General features: G+C 46.4%; 1 protein-coding gene and 1 pseudogene across 1 annotated transcript; both read right to left on the minus strand.

Moving 5' to 3' along the window:
• Positions 1-2,203: 2,203 nt before the first annotated feature.
• On the minus strand, positions 2,204-6,572 carry si:ch73-109d9.2 (uncharacterized protein LOC565042 homolog). Its single transcript, XM_061245012.1, has 4 exons — positions 5,780-6,572; positions 5,290-5,447; positions 4,861-4,969; positions 2,204-4,592 (listed from the first exon to the last, which is right to left on the minus strand). Exons 1-4 carry the CDS (start codon positions 6,057-6,059, stop codon positions 3,556-3,558), a joined length of 1,584 nt encoding a protein of 527 aa, XP_061100996.1. The 5' UTR covers positions 6,060-6,572; the 3' UTR covers positions 2,204-3,555.
• A 1,260-nt stretch (positions 6,573-7,832) lies between these two features.
• Positions 7,833-11,711, minus strand: LOC133131211 (zona pellucida sperm-binding protein 3-like; annotated as a pseudogene).
• Positions 11,712-11,970: the final 259 nt, after the last annotated feature.

Below are 11,970 nucleotides of genomic sequence, written 5' to 3' on the forward strand. Positions count from 1 at the left end.
GTTATTAACTGCCGTATGAGAAGATGTAATCCCAATGATGTAATTACTCATTTTAGTTTATTTAACAGAACTGTGCAGAAATAAAATGAAAAATAAAAAAAGCTGCAATAGACCTAAGTAGGCTGAGGATAGTAAATGGTACAGTTGGTATTTTCCTGTGGGAGGGGCTAAGCCTTTATAAGGAGCCCTGACCTTCCTTTGTGGTGGAGAGTTTTCTTGTGTTTAAAAGAGCCAGATTTTAGCGGGGCCAGTGGTCTGAAAGTATCTTTTGTGTTTGTATGTAGTTAGTGTTGTATTTCTGATTGTAAATATATTATTCACTGTACATATTTTTCCATGGATCAATAAACCTGTTGCACTACAACCTTTTGCGGTGAAGCCGTATTTTGTACAATCTCAGACTCTAAGGCCACCCAGCCGACCCTGGACCCATTCATTAGTAGTAAAATGAGAGAATGAGTATTAAAACATGGAAACCAGGAGAATAAACTAGGAAAAATAAAGCAATGTATATTGAAATGTAAACATGCACATACGGAGAATAAAATTGGAAAAATCTATATTGAAATAAAAACATGAATAAAATAGTATAAAAGAGTCCACGAATAGAAAAAGTAATAAGTAGAATAAAAGGTCACAATAAAAAATGTATAAGACATGTATAAGAAATATGAATAGGTATCATATTTTTCATATCACAGGATATTGCTTTGGAGATGAAGTAAACATGGAAGCAGCAGCATCGCTCATCAGACCCTCAACGCCGGCCAGACCTCTCCGTTCTGCTTCCTCAGGACGGCTGGCTCCTCCCCCTCATCGCAGCTGCACTCACTGGTCTTGACTGCTTTCTGTTCTGGCCTCATGGTGGTGGAATGACCTTCCTGTGGACGCCAGAACATTCTGTGACCACTGTCAAGCGCAGACTGAAAACTCACCTTTTGAGGCTGCACCTTCCCCTCACTACCTCACTACCTCACTGTAATAATTAGCCATGTATGCTATGTGTATGCTACAGGTTATAATTGCACTTGTGTTTAATTATTTTACTATTTGTGGTGTTCTAGCTGCCAACTGTGAGATTGCTACTTCGTCAGTTTATCTTATTGTTCTACAAGGGCTCAAGTTTTTAATCTATGTGATCACACTAGCATTTGGAACCGTTCTTCCCTCTAGGGTCCCTTTGTTGTACGTCGCTCTGGATAAGAGCGTCTGCTAAATGCCACGTAATGTAATGTAATGGTTTTCAGCGCACGTGTCCCTGGTTATGATTTGCGCATTTTGGTACCTCGCTCTGGATAAGAGCATCTGCTAAATGACTGAAATGTCATGTAAAGTTCATTGAGGAAGAGAGATCCATCACATGCACATACAAATATTCACCTGACTGTTGCAACTCTTACAGAATTCAGCCTTGATCCATGGTCCGATTTCAAAGGATCCGTGGAACGCCGGCATGTTGTGCACCAGGCTGTCTGCAGGGTACACATGTCACTGTAGCATTTATGAGTTTATTATTTGTGAATATAGTTTTTTTTATTTGGCAGACTCAGCTGGACAGCAGCGTTTCAGCGGTTCCCCCTCCGGCTGTGTATCGCAGGGACGGCAGTTAACCAGCACTGTACCATTTCACTCAGGTACAGCAGTGACATGGTACTTTTCACCCTTCCACATTTACCCAGAGTATAAGACGAGGAGGTGTCAATCTAGACACAGGGATTTTACTAGATTTAAGGTATATTGTAGATCTAAGTCAATAAAACTGCAAAAAATATTCATTTCGTTCGGACCTGCGGTTCCAAAGATATGGGTGTCTGAAATCTAGCCACTTCATCTTAAAAGGCTACAAAGTACCTCAAAATTGGGCTAAAGAAACAATCTTTTTCTATTCCAGTAAATTGGTGGAGTCCAGTGGTCATCTTGCTTTAATGTAAATTCAAGGCAAAGGCAAACTTCACAATGTCTGTCAAAGTGCAAAGTGTCAATAAAACACTATGTTTCCAACTTTGACAGATTTTGTGGTGCAAAAGCATTGCAAAATTAACCCATGTGTTGTTTGGGTGGAAGTATTGCCCTGGCAGATGACCAAGATTTCTGGAGTACCAACAATGAAAATCAGTCTTGTTAGTAAGTAGAATGCAAGCTTCCCATGAAAACCCCAGAGCTTTGTTATGAAGCTAACCAATGTCTAAAACAATAAAACAGGTTTTTAAAATCACCAGAGCCCAAAAATATTTATTTTGACAACAGGGTTGAAAACAATCAGATGACCTACATATTTAAGAGTTCACATAGCCGATTACCATGTTATTTTCTGCTCTTTTAAGATAGATGAAAAAAAGATGAAGAGTGCCCCCTAAGACCCCAGATTTTAACGCCCTCATCTTGGGAACCACCAGTCCAAAAAAAAATAGGTCGTAATTTTCTTGACATAGTGAGATCTACAATATACCTTCAATCTGGCAAAATCCCTCTTAGAGGGTCAAAATGTGTCCAGATTTTCACTATAATGAGAACTATAACAGAATGCCATATACCTTATCCAGAGTAACCCATATTATACCTTAACCCACAATCTAGTCATGCAGCTGGCTATACTGATGTCTTTTCAGTGTAGATGGCCAACAACAATTACATTCTGTACCAAAGACAGCAATAACCTGAGCAGAGATTAAATATCAGATGTATCCTACTAGACCACATAACCACACCGGACTAATGTGCCCACTAGACAAGTCACTCATGGTGTTAAACTAAAAAATGGCACATTTTCACATTTTAAAAGAACTCATTCAAAACACAAGCAATATGTGAAACAGGTTAACATTGGCAAGAAGCGAAACATTTTTTTAATCATTTATAATCGGGTTAATGGAATGCCGATTTTCATGAATATCCCATTAAATATTAAAATAATATTTAAAAAAACAATTACAAAGCTACGGTTTTATTTATAGGGTAATTACACTCTAGATCACACATAGTATGCTTACTTTATAGTGAAACGTGTTAATCCATGCCATTCTTTCAGCATTTCTGAAATAGTATTTTGGCATAAAAAACTGTCAGGAAAATGTTCTGCTGCCTCAAAGTTAGAAAAATGCTTTCTGCCCCAGCCGAGTGATGTCATGTCAGATCGTGATGTACATCATATAGATGCCAATCAAGAGATCGAGCCAGGAAATTGTTGACGCCCACAAATTTGACCGTTTACTCTTATTGGCTCATTTAAAAAGTGGAATGGAACATGCAGGCACCTGATTGGATAGAGAATACTTTATGCAAATGAGACACACCGACTCCACCCCAGAGCGCATTTTTTCCCCCACATTGTGCAGAAGGCAGAGCCAGACTGAAACAGTTACTCTTTAAAAGGGAAAGCAAACCGTACTTCTAAAACAAGAGCAAAGAAAATGTACATCCACACCGATTCATTGCAGTAGAACAGAGTAAAAGCCAACGGTAGGTTTTCAGTCTTGAGTCCTTGATATGGGCACCCCATCGTTCTGCAATAATAAAGCCCAGCCACGCGTTGGGGCGGCAGGAAGGCAGCGCGCGCTAGCTGTGCTTGCGCTGGTGGGATTTCAGATGGTCCAGCCGCTTGAAGCTCAGGCCGCAGATGGTGCAGCTGTACGGTCTCTCCCCGGTGTGGGTGCGGTGGTGCACCTTCAGGATGTCGGCGCGGGTGAAGCTCTTGCCGCACTGCGCGCAGCGGTGCGGTTTCTCCTGCGTGTGGATGCGCCGGTGCAGCTTGAGGTTCCACAGGCGGCTGAACTTGTTCCCGCAGAGGCTGCAGCAGTACGGCTTCTCGCTGCCATGGCTGCACTTGTGCCTCTTCAGCTCGGCGAAGGACAGGAAGCCCTTGCCGCAGTGGCTGCACAGGTGCAGGCCCTGGCCGGAGTGGATGCGCTGGTGCACCTTCAGGTTGCAGGCCTGCGTGAAGCTCTTGCCGCACTGCGTGCAGGTGTAGGCCCCGGCCCCCGCGTGGGTGAGCAGGTGGGCCTTCAGCGCCGGCAGGTCGGGGAAGCTGAGGCGGCAGTGCGTGCAGCCGTGCAGCGGGGCGGGCGGCGGGGCGAAGGGCGCCCCCCGGTGGCCGCCTGAGGCGCTGTCCAGGCCCGGCGGCAGCAGGTCCGTGCCACAGGCCCCTCCCCCGAGCTCTCTCCGCTCCGCCCCCCTGCGGCCCCTCCCCCGGCGGGGCCCGCGGGAGCGCCGGTCCGCGTCCTGCAGGAAGCCGTCCTCGTTGATGAGAAGGCAGTCCAGCTCGCTGTCCGTCACCGGGGGGGAGGAGCCCTGGGGGAACCCCGCCCTCCGCCCGCGCGCCACCGCAGGGTGGGCGGGGTTAGTGGGATCCAGGTCGGCGGGGAAGCCCAGCATCGCCGCCATGTACTCGCCCTTAGGCTCCTCCTCCAGCGCCACGCCCAGCTCCTCCTCCAGGCCGTACCGCGCCTCGTACGCGTGAGCTAGCTCCTCCCCTCCGCCTGCCTCCGGGCCGTGCCCCGCCCCCGGCCCCGCCCCCGAGCCCCACTCCTCGCACATGTGCAGACGCTGCACCCCGAAACCGTCATCCTGCCCCGCCCCCCCCGGGCCCTCCTGCCCTGCAGGACACAAGCAGGAGTTTAGACTCAGACTCTTAACAGCCGTTTTCAGGTTTAGGTTTAGCTATGAATTAAACAACTATTTTCAGAGTGGCAACTGCATATGACTACAGCAGGCATTAGTTTGATCACTTTAATGCATGTGAATGTGTTATCGTGCACAAGGATACATCACTAATTCATCTCTGAATGGGAGTGAATTCAGAACCAGGGAAAAGGGGAGCCCGCAGACAGACAGCATGTTGCTGAGCCTGGGCTGGATACTCACCCTCCAGGCACACGGACCATCGTTCCTGCAGCTCACCAGCAGGGGGCGCTGTCTGCAGGGCCTCCTCCTTCAGCATGGCGTCCAGCCTGTCCCCGTCCAACTCGCTCTGCTGCCAGAGAACACAATCTGTCAGGAACAGTTCCCAACTCGCCCTACTGCCACAGAGACCACAATCTGTCAGGAACAGTTCCCAAATCGCCCTACTGCCACAGAGACCACAATCTGTCAGGAACAGTTCCCAAATCGCTCTACTGCCACAGAGACCACAATCTGTCAGGAACAGTTCCCAAATCGCTAACACGGAGAACACACACACCCATTTTGAGAACAGAAGGTGGATGCTGTGCGCAATCGATTGACCTGCAGGGGTCGCTGTTGAGTGAAAGACAAACCGATATCCTGCCAGCTAAAATCGTAACGAACAGTTACCGCCGTTGGAGTGCACCCCGACGGCGCTCCGACAGAGCTGGGTGTGGCCACCGCCTCCTGCGCATGCGTAGGGCCGGGGATCGAGGCTTCCCCTGGACAGCTGCTCCAGCTCCCATCCGGAACCTTCTCCTGCTTCAGACCACGCCCCTCATCGACTTCTGGACGGGAGAGAATGACAACAGTCCTAATTTTCACAAAAAGACCAAACAGGATTCAACAAATCAACCATCCAAGTTACAGAATCACTCCAGAGTCAGGTCAGAGACGACTTCACCCGCCATTTTAACTGAAAAGTAATTTACCCTTGATCAGTAAGCCGTTTTCAGGGTACATTTCCAGAAACAGATCGTATGCCCGTTGGATTTTCAATCCCGCTAATCAGCAGTGCAGATTGTGTCGACAGGGCATGCAGTTAGACCGAGAGAGCAACAGGTAATACAGCAGCGCGGCTAAAAAGCCAATTTGTGCAAGTAGTAACGACGTTTCTAACCAGACTGTGTTCCTGAGGGTCGGTCCTCCGTCTCCTCGCTAGAAACTCCGGCTCTGCCGCAGTCGGCACACCTCGTCCGCCCGCCGCTCTCTCGCTCCCTGCGCCGGCTCTCCGACCACTGCAACCGCTGTTTCAGCGACTCCACTTGCTCTCGGCTCCGCGATACTTCCTCCAGGAAGCTGTCCTCCACCAGCCGGGTGATCTCGTACATGGCCGCTTTGAACACGGTCTCCATGACACCGGATAGCTGGGACTGAAAAGTAACGATTGCGTCCGACATCTCCGGGTCTTTTTGGGCAAAGGCTCCACCGTGCGTTCTGATGATGCTCCTCTTCACTACACGAAATGATCAGTACGCAGCACCTTAACGTAGATGCTAAATGCTCAGATAGCTTTGTGCGTTTAGCAAGTTCTTAAAAATAATGGATCATCGCAAGCGCTGCTGAATAACGTTAGATGAGCGACTGAAAAGCTCAACATACCGGTCTGTCTACATGGGGATCTGACAGAAACCGAAGAGAAAACAGATGTGTGTGGGAGATACCAAGCTTCTTCCGGTCAGCTCGCAGATCTGCAGATGATTCTACTGGATATAATGCGAGTATTCCGACAAATAAAAACGCCTTTTTTATTCTTGAGAACGGAACAGTTTCTTATGGCGTTGTGACCTGTCCACGATGACCGAAAGTAGAATTCGCCACCAAAAGGCCAACAGACGGCGAATACTACCATCAACACAAAAGCTGTTCTGCAGGAACTCACCTTTGAACTTCCAGGCTGACAAGCTACAGAAGCTCACAGAGGACAAACGGAACGGCAGAGGGGGAGGCTGATGGCGTGATTATTTCACCAAAGATGCTGCTATGATGAATATGGAAAGAATGATTTGCAAAGAAAGGTACAGAAAATTTAATAAACTAATTTCCATGATATTGATCTCCTGTCCTGACAATGTGACTTGAGTTTGAGTTAAGGAATAAGTGTATATTTCTATTACAACTATAAATTAATAATGTTCACGTAGCTAAAGTTTTCGTAGCATGTTTATTTAGTTGCACTGTGCACTATTTTAATCTGTACCCTGACAGCTCTTCACAGGTACCCATGGAATATGTGCGGAATCTGGATCCAGAGAGCCAGGGCACTAGCAGTCTGCCTGCTGTGAAGTTTCTCCACAAGTTTTATATTCATCATTTATCGGGAGTACAACAGCATGAGGCAGAGGCAATGCGTTTTAATTTTCTATAGTGACTATTAGTTTTTTTTTGTATTATAATTACACGAGTAGTCATGTACTTAGCAACCACCCATCTCCAGTGTTAGTTATGTCTATAATCTTTTCTGCACACATTTTACAGCCAACATGTAACAGCGTTACAGCCACAGCAGGAGACTACAACTTTCTGCAGTTTTTAAACAGTGATCCAAATCACTGAAACTTTACCAAAACTCAGGCAAGTTTTCCCAAAGAGTGCATTAACTTATTTATGCAGAGAATAGGCCCAATATTCACTCATTCTCTGCATAAATAAAAATAAATCTAATTGTTGCCTGATTGAGAACCAAATACAGCACTAAATAAGTTTAGTACAATTGTACTCAATGCATCACCATTCCACCTGTGGGATTGCATGCTTTATACATACATAGGTTCCAAATGCCACACATGCATGATTTAAGAAATGGTCTTCTATTGCACTTGCATGCAATTCCCTCTTCATCCACAGGGAGGTGATGGAACACCAGTCTTAATAGCAAAACACATGGCTCATTCAAATTGCTTATTTCTCCCTCTTCCGAAAGGCCTTGTACATTAAGGGAGCATGAATGTAAATAAAATGACAAGTTAACTAGCAAAAACAAATCTAATGTCTTTCAGGAGTCATCTTCTTGCAGGGAAGCAAGAATGTAGCCCATGTTTCAGTGCAGTGAAATCAGATTAAGTACAAAGATCACTGCAGAATAAAACCAGCCCTTAAACATGAACCTGCAATATCTGCAGCAGTAGTTCTGAAACCCCTCCAGACCCAAGCACACATGGACTAGAAACAAACACACTGGGGCTTCAAAGCAAAGAGTGACCAAACTGTAGTTACTGACCGCATTCAAAGAGGCATACAAATATAGGCCAAGCAGTTGTAAGACAGTTATGAATATAGTTATGTTTATGAGTCATCCAAACACCCACCAGTGTGGGTTCCAAAGCTGGTTTGAATCTCCTGAGCACTATCACACAGAGCAATCCCACTGCAGCCACCATCACCAGCACACTCACGCAGAGCAATCCCACTGCAGCCACCATCACCAGCACAATCACGTAGAGCAATCCCACTGCAGCCACCATCACCAGCACAATCACGTAGAGCAATCCCACTGCAGCCACCACTCCAGCCATGGCCACTGCCTGAGGGGAGACACCTGGGAAGGAGAACACAGATCAATAGCCTGGACCAGGAATGCCTGACAAACTCCAGATGGCCATAAACAGGAGGATACCTGCTGCTCTGTGATCCACCTTCAAAGAAGTGCTTGGCTCATGCACATCAATAGTAGGCTTCCGGACAATGATGGGTCCTAGGAAGGCTCTGCCATGATACTCCATGGCTGGAAGACAGTCATACCTTGCCACCAAAATGTCAAGCAATATGGGGTTCTGATGAAAATGATATGAATCTCACCTGCAGTCTCCAGACTCCTGCCCTTCCTCACAGCACAGCCGGTGTCACAGCACCCACAGATCTGGTCATTCCCACCTGAAGGACAGGTTAGTCACACAGGGAATGGAATCAAGAACAGGTTAGTCACACAGGGAATGGAATCAAGAACAGGTTAGTCACACAGGGAATGGAATCAAGAACAGGTTAGTCACACAGGGAATGGAATTATTTGGTCCGTGTTCATGGTAATCAACTAACCCATTCTTTGAAGGAAGGAACAAGCAGGCCTTTCCCTCTGAATCAGGCAAAGCAGCCGTGGTCCTCACCTGGCAGAATATAGATCTGCCAAGAAAGTAAGTTAGTGCCACTACAAGCAGTACCGAGACTGCCAAATTAATGCAATTAAGGGCACACCTCACTCCTGGTCTCCTGGGCAAACTGGAAGACATCTAGCTGAACTTGCAGTTTGTCATCCCTTCTCCTGGACTGGAACTTGGAGCGGGAGCTAGTCAGCTTAGAATCCATTAGACATCTGGAAGGAGAGCTTAGTCCACTTGTAGAACAATCAATGAACCAGGGCTGAAGCATTTACAGCCTACTCACCCTTGGTGATCAATAAATTCATATCTGGGGACAGAATCCATGCTGGGAGCTAAAGTGGCCACACAGGTGTCCATGAACACACGGAGGGGCACATGGTTGGCCTGGATCACAGAGGCTTCAATGTTAATGAGGTCTCCCAGGAAGAAGACGTTGGACATCCTCTCCAGATCTCGGTTGTCTAGGGTTTGTGAGAAAAGTTCAATGTAAAGCAAGTACTGCAACCAAGCTGTAGACCAGTGGTCAAACTGCCAGGTCTATGCTAGTTTTAATTCCAGCCTCAGATCGTGATTATACGATCAGTTCAATAATTGCAAAGTTCAGACCATACATTTGCACATAAAGGGGTACCATTTATGTTGTGCAAATCTGTTGCATTAAATTCATTGCTGAATTACCAATTGGACTCAATTACAGCAGCATTAATTGGTGAGAATTAACCAGCATACACACACTGCATGCTAAAGAGTGAGACCACTGCTCTAAATGGCTCAACCCACCAGCCATGAGCCTCAGCGAAAACACAAGGAGATCCTCAGCAGACAGGGTGGAGTGGTAGGGGATCCATGTGGTGAAAGGTATGAGAATGAAGTAGTTGGAGCAGTGGTTTGACAGTGAGGCAGAGCCATTAGGGGCATTCACTGCACCAGGACATGGACGCCTGTTCTGCAGAGCCATGCCTTGCAAAGTGTCCCCTTTAGGGAGAAGGGTAAACTGCAACCACCACAACCCCACACCATGTCAAGTCCATGTCAAACTACATGCCCAGGGGAAGAGGTGATGCCTCCTAACTAGGGATGTGTACCGAGAGCCGGTATTTTTTGGTACCGGTTCCTAATAGGTCGGTACCAGAGTACCGCTAAAGATTCTGGACAAACGATACTGTTTTCTGTATTTTTTTAAGAGTCTACCTAACCGTCGCGTAATTATGACACTGCCGCCGTCGACAGGTTATGACGCAGCGCCCCATTGTTTTCTTTAGTAGTCAATATGTTGGCCGTAAGAGCTAAGCGGTCTAAGGTATGGGCTCACTTCAAACTCAATGAATCCTCGGCTCTATGCAATATATGCAAGAAAGTAGTTGCGTCAAAGGGGGGTAACACCAGCAACATCATGAAACACTTGCAGTCTACCCATAGCATAAAGCTGAAGGAGTGCAGGGTGTTTGACTGCCTAAACAACACATCAAAAGTTAGCAACCCGGCAGACGTGCCCTCCTCCGTGCAGGCAGACTCCGACAGTGCTTCTTCATCAAGTCTGTGTGTGTATGAATCATTTAAGGGGAAGTGAAATACTAGATTAAGTTGGCATAATTTACAAGATTGATTCCCAATATATACATCCTTAAAGGTTCAAGACTGCCAGTAAAGCTGGATTAAAAATAATAAGTAATTAAATTACCCTTTTTTAAAACATGCGCAGCGCCATTTTATCCGAGTGTATAGCGTGACGTCACTCTGTCCAGAGCGATCTCGGCTGCTGCCAAAGAAAGTAAATATGTTGCTTTTCCTTAACAAAAACTGTTAGGGCTAAATGCGTCAGGAGAAGCGCCTCCCCTACACTGTTCTGTTTACATGTATGCGTCTGTTGGGTTGAACATGTAGGGCTTTGGTCATCTCCCTAGGTTTTTTTTATTTATTTCATCTATTCTGAGAAGCATTTGTAATTTTAAGTGAAGCTTCTGTTCTGTTGAAGCATTATCACATTGACAGTTACCTTTAAGGCTGTATGGAGCTGCCTGCTCGTTTTTTTTGACATACCTCGCACTGCACATGTTGACTTGCTAAGGGCTTAAAAGGCAGGTGCTGGAAGTTGTTTAATGATGTTGCTGGTGTTACCCCCCTTGTGGTAATAAAAAACGATTGAATCTTTTACCATCTTGTAACGTCTTTATTTTATACACCAAATTACACGCCGTGGTATCGATAAGAGTATCGATAAATACCGGCACCGATAAGGAGTATCGGTATTGGTATCGGTATCAATAAAATCCTAACGATACACATCCCTCCTCCTAACCTCATATAGTTGCACTGGACACCAACCACTGCACCATTGGTCCTGATGATGGGAGTAGTCCCAATTGCTTTGGGTTCATAGTTCAGGACAAACATGTACACTAGGGCATCTGCAGTCATCTGGAAAGAGAAACCATGGTTACAAGCTTTGCTGGCATAGCCCACTTGCAGCCCTAGGAATACAACATACCATCAGCGTGCTGCCACAACCATGCAGCTCAGTCTCGAAGAGGATATGGGAAAGATCCTGTCTTGCAGCCCCCAGCCTCCCAAAGTGATGTCCGCTGGCTGGATCAGATTACCAACACCAAGCAGGTCCACATCCACCTGCACCTGGACTGAGGCTTCTCCACACTGGATCTTGACCGAATCTGGCTTGGGTTGTGGAGGTTCCAGAATAGTCGTTCCCTTGGGTTCTCCAATACTTGGACGGGGTATAACGGGACCCTGGGTAGCCACTGGCCTCCCAAAGGTGGACCAGGCTGGGCAGGTGCCTGGGTGGCTGCTCGTCTTCGGTGATACCATGGAGTTGTAGTAGGAGCCAAGGGTTTATTTACCTGCTGTGCATCACATAAACATCCAAAAAACCACAAGCAGCACCAGTCCAAGACACAACCTCTCTCCACCCATGATGTCTCAATGTCTGCCATCACAAAACCCAGCAATACCCACAGTGCTTTGGTGAGACCATTTTATACCTCAGGTCATTTATCTTTCTCCAGCTGCAAAATATTAATTGAGCATTCTGTGGGCAGATACTTGAATGAAATCATGTTGCATCTCTCTCGCCTCCCACAATCAGTTTCTTGTGGGCGTGTTCTTAAATATAGTGTAACATTTAATATATAGCTTATGTAGTGGTGGCAATCTCAAAATGAACTGGTAACCTAATCCTTTTTTAATCATTTCGCCAATT

This window comes from Conger conger, chromosome 6 (assembly GCF_963514075.1).
Source record: "Conger conger chromosome 6, fConCon1.1, whole genome shotgun sequence".
Taxonomy (NCBI): domain Eukaryota; kingdom Metazoa; phylum Chordata; class Actinopteri; order Anguilliformes; family Congridae; genus Conger; species Conger conger.

Bases quoted from the DNA above. Each gene is read 5' to 3' on its own strand.
- si:ch73-109d9.2 (XM_061245012.1), bottom strand. From the start codon at position 6,059: ATGTCGGACGCAATCGTTACTTTTCAGTCCCAGCTATCCGGTGTCATG. The intron at 4,970-5,289 runs GTAACTGTTCGT...GTTCTCTGGCAG, and splicing joins CGGGGTGCACTCCAACGGCG to CAGAGCGAGTTGGACGGGGA. The intron at 4,593-4,860 runs GTGAGTATCCAG...TGTGTCCTGCAG, and splicing joins ATGGTCCGTGTGCCTGGAGG to GGCAGGAGGGCCCGGGGGGG.